Raw genomic sequence first — 11,592 nt, 5'->3', positions numbered from 1 at the left:
CGTCTATAGTAGCTCCAGTCGCAGTGACTACTCAGAGGCTCCCCTCGTCTATCGCCTCTTTAGATCCTACGACAGACGTACTAGCAGCTTCATAGGCAGCACCAGCCCCAGCTCAGACCCAGACTGCTTCAGCGACACTTCCTGCCATAGAGGGTCAGTCCGTGTAGAGCTCAGGGTTAGATGATGATGGAGCCCAGTTCCAGCTTGCCCCTCGCACCTCAGCGCTAGGCTCATCCGCTGCAACCCCACCGACCGACCCTTAGGTTTTGGCGTTTGACGCCAAAGGGGGAGAGGGTTCGAGTATGTAGACTCAGGGGGAGCGACATTTAGGGGGAGCTAGTTATCTAGTATTAGCTTATTATATACATTTGGAGTTTTATTTGTGTGATACACTATTACTATTATGCATTCGTGTGGTACTTTCATGCATACTATTATATCTATGTGATAGTAATATCTATGTGATTGTGATATATGACATGTGTGCTCTCTACTTTAAATAATTTATATGTCATATCACTTGTGTTATGCTCATTTGCTTTTGCTTCCGCGTTTATACTCCAAAGCAAATGAGCTTTATCACTCGTACTCATGCTTAAATCATATCCTTTGAGTACATTGTGTTGGCTTGGGTCATATAAGCTTGCCTAACTCATTTGTTCTTATTGACAAAAGCTTATATGAACCAAGCCCGTCAAAAACCTCACTCTTTCACATACTCGAGGTGGTATTGTCATCAATCACCAAAAAGAGGGAGATTAAAAGCATCTAGGCCCCTAGATTGGATTTCGATGATTAATGACAATATAAGATTACTGTGACTAACGTGTGTTTTGCAGAGGCAAATAAGTTAGGTCATGGTAATGGAGATTGATTGGGCGATCATGGATGTCATGCCCCTACGATGGAAATCATTTCGGTTTTCAAAGGATGGACGACAAGGTTAAGGATAACTAGTTCTAAGTGTCGATTGGAGTTGAAGTGACACTTAGAGTAGTTTAGGACTTTGTTTTTCCTTTGGCCGTACTATTAAGGGGGGTATGGACGGGTAGCTTGACCTAGATGAGTCTAGTGAGTTAGGTGTGGTGCACACTTATTAAAACTAGCTCTAGGTAGCTCCTATGAATGCCTTAGATCCTTTGGAGCAAACTTCATTCACATATGATTGAGAGTTGGAAGTGAATGGAGGGTCAAATGCTGACCGGACGCTGGCCCCGGTGCGACCGGACGCTAGCCATAGGGTCCGGTCAGTTCATTTGATCAGCAGATTGCGTTCGATGCGACCAGACGCTAGAGAGGTCGAGTGACCGGACGCTGAAAGGCAGCGTCCGGTCGACTCCAGTAAGGTTCCAGAGAAGGGAATCTGCGACCGGACGCATCCGATCAGTACTGATCGGACCCTGAGGGTTCAGCGTCCGATTGAGTCCAGTAAGGTTTCAGTAAGGGTTTTATGCGACCGGACACGTCCGGTCAGTGCTGACCGGACCCTGCCAGCGTCCGATCAATACATTTTTATTGGTTCATGGGTTGAACTGATCGGAGCATCCGGTCAACACGACCGGAGCGTCCGGTCATCCCGTAGAAGCTCATAACGGTTCGTTTTTCAGGCTGCCTTATAAATAGAAGCTCCACTCGTGTGTGGAGTCACTTTTGCTCATTCCAACAGCTGAGAAACATGTTTGTGAGTGCTAAGAAGAGCAAGGTCCTAGTGAGGTGTTTGTGATTTGAGAATCCAAGAGTGAAACCTCATTAGTGAATCAAGAGTAGACAAGTGTGCATCCATCTTCTCATTAGGCTTCGCATGGTCAAGTGAGAGTTCGTGCTTGTTACTCTTGGTGATCACCATCACCTATATGGCTTGGTGGTGATTGGAGCTTGGTGATCACCCGGCGGAGCTTGTGGGTGACCCAACTCAAGTTGTGAGCGGCTTTGGGTGATTCGCTGCGACAGAGTGTCGAAGAATCAACCCGTAGAGAGCACTTGATCCTTACGCGGATCAAGGGGGAGCTACACCCTTGCGCGGGTGCTCCAACGAGGACTAGTGGGGAGTGTCGACTCTCTGATACCTCGGCAAAACATCGCCGCGTTCCTCTCTCTTTACTTTGAGCATTTACTTTGAGTATTTACTTTGAGCAATTCAATACTTGTCTTTACATTCATAGAATTGCCATGCTAGAGTAAGTTTGGAACATAGGTTGCAAGTCCTTTGTGCATTAGTTTGATATAAACACTTTTATAGGCACAAGGGGTTAATTGGGCTATCTGTAGGATTTGATTATTGAAAGAAAATTTAGAATTAGCCCAATTCACCCCCCTCTTGGGCATCTTGATCCTTTCACTTTCCTTTTCCACACAGGAATGGCAAAGGCTACAAATATCCTGGAGTATGCATATGATCTGCCTTAACTCTACCACAAGTGTCGCACTCCATGACGTGCCGGGTGATGTCCTGCTTCATGTTAGACCACCAGTACAAGTGACGCAGGTCATGATATATCTTGTTGCTGCTGGGATGAATAGACAACTTTGAATGGTGGGCTTCATTCAAAATCTTCCTTTTTAGCTCTTCATTGGATGGAACCACCAACCTATCCTTGTATCTCCCCACTCCATGCTCATCAACACTAAAGTGAGGGCCACGCCCTTCAGCCATCAATTTTCTAATGTGGGGAATTTCTTCGGGGTCTTCTTTTTGCTCTTGAATAATCTGCTCCAGCAATTCTGAGGTCAATGCAATGTGAGCCAACACTTCAGCATGGTCGAGAGACAAAGTTGTTTCCTCAACCTAATGTTACTTTTGGTTCAAAGCATCAGCCACTACATTGGCCTTTCCTGGGTGATAATGGACTTCTAAGTTATAATCCTTTATCAATTCTAACCATCTCTTTTGCCTCATATTCAGCTTAGACTAGGTGAAAATATACTTGAGGCTCTTGTGATCAATGAAAATATGTACTTTGTTACCCAACAGATAGTGCATCCAAATCTTTAGAGAGTGGACTACAGCAGCCAGCTCTAAATCATGAGTGGGATAATTTACTTCATGCTTCTTCAGTTGGCGCGAAGCATATGCTATCACACGCCCATCTTGCATAAGCACACACCCCAACCCTGTCTTCAAGGCGTCACAGTATACATCAAAGGGCCTATCAATATCTAGTTGGACCAATACAGGAGCAGTGGTCAGGAATGTCTTCAGAGTTTGGAAAGCTTCTTCATAAGCTGGGCTCCAATCAAACTTAGCTTCTTTTTGGAGTAGCTTGGTCATTGGCTGGGCTATCTTAGAGAAATCAGAAATGAAACGCCGATAGTATCCAGCTAGACCAAGGAACTGATCAATCTAGTACACAGACTTGGGAGACTTCCAATCCAATACATCTTGCACCTTGCTGGGATCTACAGAAATGCCTTCAGGTGTCAACACATGCCCCAAAAACTGTACTCGATCTAACAAAAATTCGCACTTGCTGAATTTAGCATACAGCTTGTGCTCCCTTAGTTGAGCCAGCACTATTCGAAGGTGTTGGGCATGCTCTTCATTATTATTGGAATAGATCAGGATGTCATCAATGAAAACTACCACAAACTTATCCAGCTCCGGCATAAAAACTGAATTTATCAGGTACATGAAGAAGGCAGGAGCATTGGTGAGACCAAAAGACATCACTAGGTACTCATACAGCCCATACCTAGTAGAGAAAGCTGTCTTTGGTATATCATGTGGCCTGATCTTGATCTGATGATAGCCTGATCGAAGATCAATCTTCGAGAACACCTTGGCACTGGCTAGCTGGTCGAACAAAGTATCTATGTGAGGCAAAGGATACTTGTTCTTAACTGTTACCGCATTAAGGGGGTGGTAATCCACACACATCCGCAGAGTACCATCCTTTTTCTTCACGAAAATAGCCGAGCAACCCCATGGTGAAGAACTAGGACGAATGAAACCTTTGTCTATCAGTTCTTTCAGCTGCTTCTTTATTTCTGCTAGTTCCCTTGGAGCCATGTGGTATGGGTGTCTAGAGATAGGAGCAGTACCAGGCTCAAGCTCAATGGAGAACTCTACCTCTCTGTCTAGTGGCGACCCTAGAAGATCTTCAGGAAAAACATCCGGGAACTCACATACCATAGGATTGGAGGTAAGATCAAGAGAGGCTTTAGCATGGGCAGCAACAGGTAAGACTGGATCTGAGGGTACAATAAGAGACATCCTATCCTTAGAAGAAGGAAGTCGTAACTCCACACTCCTCTGCTTCATATCCAATACTACCCTATACATCCGCAACCAGTTCATTCCAAGAATAGCATCAATGCCTTGCCCAGGCATTACCATGAACTGTAGGCGGTAAGTGTGGGTAGCTAATACCAAGCTTACTGTATCTGTTCATGTATTGATGAATATTTGTGAACCCACAGTATGGATCTTATAGGCATACGACATAGCCATAAGTGGTAAGTTGTGCCGCTCTACAAACCCCATGCTCATAAAGGAATGTGATGCACTAGAATTGAACAACACATAAGCTGGATGGGAGTCGATGGTAAACATACCAGCCATCATCGGCTCCTGCTACAAAATCTACTCAGCACCTATGAAATGCACTTGACCGAATCTACTGGGCACTTTTTTCTTGATTATGGTCCTCTTAACAAGCCTAGAGTTCGGTGACGGTTGAGCGGACTGAGCTGGCTGGTTCTAGGGACAAGCTCGGGCATAGTGGCCATCTTTGCCACACTTGAAGCAAGCACCTGGCCTATTCCCAAACCCCTAATGAGGTGGGACCTGCTGTCCCTGAGACTGCTAGGGCTGCACCTGATGCAGGGGTGCACAGTACTGGGTGGAGGAAGTTTGCGAAGTCTGCTAGGGCTGCCGGAATGAAGGCCTGCCGGATGATTGATAGGGCCCCCACCGGACAACCTATATCTTCTATGTGTGAAGGTGGTTAGAGGATCTAGCTACCACCCACTTCCTCTTCCACTTGGCCTGGGACTCCCGCTGAAAACCCTCCATGGCAATGGCGGCGTTCATCAGTGCCCCAAAGGTCTGATAGTTCGCCATATACAGCTTCTTTTGAAGGATGGAAGAGAGACCGCGAAAGAAGCGGTCCTTCTTCTTGTCATCAGTGTCCACATGGATGCCAGCATACTGAGCCAAGTGATTGAACTTGTTCACATAATCCATCACTGTCATATTCCCCCGGCACAGCTCGAGGAACTCAGTCACCTTCCTGTTGATGACATCGGCAGGGGTAAAGAACTCTCAGAATGCAGTGGTGAACTCCTGCTAGGTTGTTGGATGATCAGGCTACTCCATGGCATGGAAGGTGTCCCACCATGTGCTTGTAGACCCCAAAAGCTACTGCGCTGCAAAGCGCACCTTCTGCTCGTCGGCCACGTCGAGTAGCAGAAACTTCTGCTCTAGAATGCGAAGCCAGTGCGCCACATCTAGGGGCTCATTAGACTGGGTGAAGGTGGGTGGGTGAGTCTTGAGGAAGTCCTGGTAAGAGGATGGTCCCTCCAGATGGTGGGCACCACCCCCGTTCCCACCGTTGCCCCCGTGGCCTCCATGGGCGAGACCTGCGACAGCTTGTGCCATTATGTCCATGGCATGAGCTGACTCTCGGCGAGCAGCCAATAGCTCTGCCATCATCTCAGCATGGGTCATTGGAGGCGGTGGTGGCGGAGGAGGAGCCAGAAGTGGAGCCCCATGGCTCTCCCCGTTGGGCTCATGGGCCCGGCCACTCTCGTCGTGGCCCTCGCCAAGACCGTGAGCCACCCCGCACTAGTGCTCCCGTGTCCAGACCTTAGATTCATCTGTAAGAGATATGAACAATCCATTAGAACACCCTCCCGATCAGCATCAAGGGATTAGAGAAATGACAGCACATTTATTAAAGCATTCCGTTAGTTAGTCCTATCAATTTACTAATTCAATTATTTGTGAAGCGGGATTTCAGTTGAAGTAAGATGCTATTATCATGATGCATGCTTCGACCTATACGTTCACTCAAGCCAAAATATAGCGGCATTCGTAAAACTTTTCGACACATCGCACACTCACTTTCCGTATACTAAGCGATTTCTTACGCAACGTAAGTCAGTGTACCTGTAGAAAACTGATTAGATAAAACCAGTGCCGCTATCCTAGATAGACCATATTGCTAGGGCTTATATTTATTTACCTAATATAATCGCATCCTACTTTTCGCAAAACTTTTGTTGGTCAAATTTTTAAGTTTTGAAAAAGGGTGATGAACTCGTAACCATTATTGGCTCTAGTACCAACTGTGGTAGAAATGTCTGAAATAGCACACTTACGGAGGCGCTCGTCTTCCACCAGACACTAAGCACCCCAAAAGCAAGCTACAACAGGCGGTATCCGTCGGGCACACCCCAAGGGAGAACCCAAAAGATCCACATTTTTCCCAAGGATCCAATAATAAGAACGAGTTACAATACTTGTCCATTTCATACATCAGAGTTTCTTAAAAGGTACATTATTACAATACCAAATGTTAGACTGTGGAATGATAAACAGCAGAATTTAAATAAACATCTAGCGATCAGAGCGAGGATTCTGTCTAAGCCCACCAGAAGAATCCTCCACACAAAGGTACTTCTCATACATCACCTGCAACAGGGGTAAATAAACCCTGAGTACACGATGTACTCGCAAGACTTATCCGACTAGTGGGAATAATTTCTCAACTCCAAGGAATATGATAAGCTTTATGGTTTGCTAGTTTTCTTTTAGCAGAAAGCAATACTAATAGTGAGTCCTTATTTATGTTATTATTATTAGCCGCATTAAGTTATTATCTATCCAGTCTATATATGCACCTGATCTACTTTCAAGCAAGAGTTGAGCAATAAGTTCCATTTCTTCTCCTTTCAACTTTCAGTTCTTACTATGGTGCTAAACACGAGACAAGTTGTACCGGATAGCTCGACGATTCACGAATCAATATGCCCAGCTAGGTGCCCTAAAACACACGCCCCAATTGTACCCCAGGCACAAGTAGGACTAACCCATTGCCCTCCTGTCCTAGGTGTCCAGGTCCTCGTCCAAACTTGGACTCCAAGCCCCCACTCTTGAGTCTTGGACTCAATGCGATGCAAGGACCACCACCATCCCGCCTCCCATCAGTCGGTCCAAAAAGAGCCAGATCTACGACAAGAGAGCAACAAGTCTTCCCTGCGCCCGTACCCAAGTATGCGCTCGAGACAATAAATCTGTGACATGCCCACGATGCCTTATGCAATGACCGGTCCTTAATCGACTCAGATAGGGAAAAAATGTAACCAGGCTATGCCCTGTTGGCCGCAGGACACAACCCTTTACACCCACCAATACCCAAACCATATCCCTGCCCGGTCACCATTTACCTTTACCATTTTATCATGAGTGATCATGTTTATCACCTACTTGTGAGTAATGGCAGGTTACTCACGCTACCGATTTACTGAGCATAGCAGCTACTCGACCTGTACTAGTAGGACTCATAGGTAGATATATTTATGCATGTAGTTTCCATAAAATACTTGTAACGTAAATGCACATCATAGATATATATTCAGTGATAATTTAAAATAGGTGTTATACACCGGGGCTTGCCTTGGGCAGGCGACAGGTCAGTAAGGTCAGCACCAATAGGCTCCAGGGCACCCTCCTGTATGAGGATCTCCTCGTCGTACTCCTCGATCACCTCGTCGTACTCCTGTTCGTCGATGGGCACGAACTCAACCAACTCACGATCTACATGCATGACATGATGATGCAATACTTAGTAATATAGCAACGGCAGTTCTTAAAACAAAAGTACATCTATCTAACTACTAAGCTAGTGCTACCGACCATGGTACTAAGCTATCTCTTGTTATCGATAACAAGTTTGAAGTACAACATTCATTGTTATCATAGCAACTACATGTATTCTTACTCCTAACGCCGATTTACGCTATATACGATAAAGTAAGGACAATGGCTACTCTATTTATCATCCTACTCTAGGGCTACAAAATTTACAGCAAGTACATAATAATCTAGTGAGGCTACTGTAAAATTTTCATAGCTATAGCTGTCACCAATTTTCCACAAATATTCCTACAAATATTAATCTACCTAATATTAGCTCTCTAGTTTTGAATTTATGACCCACTACTTTCCACAGCTAACTGCAATCTAACTGTACTAACAAGTAGATGGTATTTTTGTGAAACTAACAAACTTGGTTTCACTATTTTTGGACATCTACAAGATTTACCACAAATTATCAAAGTTTAGCTGGCCCAGACGGCGAGCGCGGCCCAGCACGGGGAGCTAGCCCAGACAGCTACGCGGACACGCCCAACAGAGCAAGGCAGCGTATTTCAATGTATTCAAGGGTTTATTTTTTCACAAGAAAGCGGCCCTATAACCTGTGTTATGCAAGGATGATGCAGAGATGACATCAACAAGTTAAGAGCAATAGTACGCACCGCCGGCTGCTCTGCATGCGCGAGGTTGCCCGGTTCACGCTGGTCGCGGAGAAGATGTTCTCGGCGGCTTGCTACACCGTTGATGGACCACTGCACGGACGAGGAAAATGAGTCAAGGAGAGGCAACCGCCGTGCCCGATTGAAACAAACGAGCAAGAGCAGCACCCCGGCTGAGAACTCTGTCTCGCCGGCCATGGCAGCCCGACAAGGGGAAATGCCCCGTCGTACCTCACTGAAGGCCGAACGAAAGCCAGGACGGCTTCACTCACACGCTAACGATTTGGGCTCGCAGTGGGCACGGTTAATTGGAAAATGGTGGAGCGGTTGAGGCCAATTGCAGCGGCGACTCCTAAGGACTTATGGCGACCGGCGGCGATAGAATTCCAAATTGGTGTCCTTTCCTTGTACCACCGCCACAGTGGCTAGTTTGTCACGACGCCATCCTTCCACACGACCGCCATACGTGCACCGTACACAGAAAAGGGCAACGCATTGATTCGGTTGCTTGGCGTGGCTTGGCCGGCCAATGACCTTACAGGCAAAGTGACTGGCGCCTTTGGTGTGGCCTTGAGTGAAATCGTGAGAACACGACAAGCTGGACGAGCCCACGCGCGCGCGCAGCCGACGTCAACGGGAGCAGTACCAGGACGGCAATGTTGAACAGCACGCCAGGCGAGCGACGCGACGCAACGTGAGGCGAGCAACAGCCACGTTGGATGCGCTAAAGGGGAAGCAGAGTCGTCAGGACCCGGGCGCGGTGCTCTTGTGTGCATGCGTGCGGGTGCCGGGCAGATACGTTCGCCCACAGCAGCAGTGCAAGGGCCATACGCGTGTGTACATGCACAAGCACAGCAGTGGGAACATGGCTAACGTGGCAGTGCACGTTGGCAAGCCAGCAGTGGTGCTAGGCCAAGCAGAGGGTGGTGACCACGCTCGGAGATGAACCATGTGTCGTGCACGCTTTTTAAAGCATCCCAAAACTCAAACCCGAATGCTACAATCGCCAAACCAGTCGTTCTACATGGAAAAGGGTACCTAAGGCTAGCCAATCGTGCCAAAACGTCTCACCACTTCTTAACCCGGTCTCTCTACAAAAATTGCCAAAAGTGGCTTCATCGACCCATTTTTAAACTTACGCGAATTGACGTAACTCTGAACGGTTTCGCGTTGAATTCCAATTTTGATCTACTGGATGTACTAGCTAGCTACCCTCGTCCTCGACCGCACATATTTCATCGTCGCCTACGAAGTACGTACTACAAACTTTATCAAAGTTCGCATAAACGTTTTATAGCATTTTTATTCGATAAAATCCGATTTGGATACTAAATGATATCAAGCGACATGAAACGTAACGTTTGTTTCTTGTTTTGGAGAAACGTTTCAAGTACCGTATATTGATTTATACTTTATGTTACACACATTTGCACATAAGTAAGATGCTCATGCAGTGTCTCAGCAAAAGCAGTACAATGTAACACCGAGGGGGTTACAGGCAGGAGGCTTGGGTGCAGTAAGAGAGAGACGTGTGCTCGCTCGCTCGCTCAGTGTCATGCTTCAAATCAATCACGTCATGCGCCTTGCCACGCCATCCGCCGTGGCGCGTCACAGCACGCCCAGGCGGTCCTAGCCATGTCAGCGTTTAACGGTCTGGTCGCTGCCACATCACTGCTCCTACTGCGCCAACATGCATGGCGCGGCAACGTGATTTCGCCGTGCCATTTAAATAGGCGCAGCCAAAAGTGTTAGTTTTGAAAAAAAATAGTGTTATATTTAAAAATAGTTTTAAAAAAGTGTTAAAAATAAAAAAATTTCCCTGTCTCTAGGCCGGCCCCAAATCCTTGTCCCTTGCCTCGGGCTCCGGCCTGCGATCGATGCAAATGCGTGCGGGTGGGCACCACAATGCCCTGAGCAAGGGCTGTAGCTGCGGGGGCTTCGGTGCACGGCAGACCTACTCGCTACTGTAGTGCTGCGGACCACAGTACCACACGGTCACACGGTGGAAGGCGGTCGCGCTGTTGTCCACTTGAACGCTTTTCATCATCCTCGCTTCGCTCTTCCGCTTTCCCCTGGCCCGCGCGCCGCGTCACTCGATTTTTTTTTATTTTTAGCCCTTTTTTTGAAAAAATTTCACAAATATGCCCTTGGAGGTATGACTTCAAAATCTGGACCCTTAGCTCGGTGCCATTATTGGTGGCGCCGAGCTTACACATCTCGGCGCCATAGATTCTGGTGCCTAGGTCGGGCCACGTTGGTGGCGTGGACGCTGACATGGCAGCTAGCTTGGTGCCGTGGATCTTAGCGCCAAGCTCGGCGCCATGGATCTTGGCGTCAAGCTTGGCATCGTCATTATTGGCGCTGAGCCCTATCTTACGTATAGGACCTCCCTTCCTTTCTCTCTTTCTCTCTTCCACTCTCTCTCGAGCCAGGGCACCACGTCTGCCGCTGCGTGTTGCCTCGGTCACCGAGCTCGCGCCCACACCGCCCCACGCGCCTGCCACCGTGCCCACAACCTCGCCCGTGCCCGCCACTGCCACCACGCCGGCGGTCCGCGCCCGGCCACCACCGTGCCCTCGCCGACACCCGTGGCCCACGCTCGCCACCGCCACCATGCCCACGTCCCGCGCCCGCAATAGTGCTGGCCACCCGTAGCCCTAGGCCGCTTGCGCCACCTCACCGCGTAGAGCGCCGACCATCCTATGCCTGCCGTGCGCCACCGCCGGCCCTAGCCCCTGCAGTGCCCGGCTATGCCACCGCTGGCCTGGCTCATCGCCCTCACCCACGCCTGGCGTCCGCTGTGACTCCATCCTAGGGCCATCAATCCCGACATCCGCTACGACTCCATCGACGTCCACGTCCTCGGCCGCGGCACCGCCGGCCCCGGCCCCTACAGCGCTCGGCCACCCCATCGCCAGCCCAGCTTGTCACCCTCACCCACGCCCAGCATCTACTACGAGTCCATCCTAGGGCCATCGATCCTGGTGTCCGCTGTGACTCCATCGATGTCCGTGCCCCCGTCCACATACCTGTCGCCGGCCGTCCTATGGCCAAGGGCGGTGGCCTTTGGCAAGGGCCGAGGGGAGGGGGTGCTGTCCATAAGATCTTGAACTCATC

At 48.5% G+C, this 11,592-nt stretch overlaps 1 protein-coding gene across 1 annotated transcript; it reads right to left on the bottom strand.

Moving 5' to 3' along the window:
- Window positions 1-3,340: 3,340 nt before the first annotated feature.
- LOC136469178 (uncharacterized) lies at window positions 3,341-11,090 on the bottom strand. Its single transcript, XM_066467478.1, has 6 exons — window positions 10,688-11,090; window positions 7,616-7,756; window positions 5,361-5,577; window positions 4,968-5,228; window positions 3,949-4,271; window positions 3,341-3,609 (listed from the first exon to the last, which is right to left on the bottom strand). The coding sequence occupies exons 1-6, from the start codon at window positions 11,088-11,090 to the stop codon at window positions 3,341-3,343; spliced, it is 1,614 nt and encodes a 537-aa protein (XP_066323575.1).
- Window positions 11,091-11,592: the final 502 nt, after the last annotated feature.

This window comes from Miscanthus floridulus, chromosome 8 (assembly GCF_019320115.1).
Source record: "Miscanthus floridulus cultivar M001 chromosome 8, ASM1932011v1, whole genome shotgun sequence".
Taxonomy (NCBI): Eukaryota; Viridiplantae; Streptophyta; class Magnoliopsida; order Poales; family Poaceae; genus Miscanthus; species Miscanthus floridulus.
The sequence above is the reverse complement of the archived record's forward strand: the minus strand, read 5'-3'. Positions and strand labels throughout refer to the sequence as shown.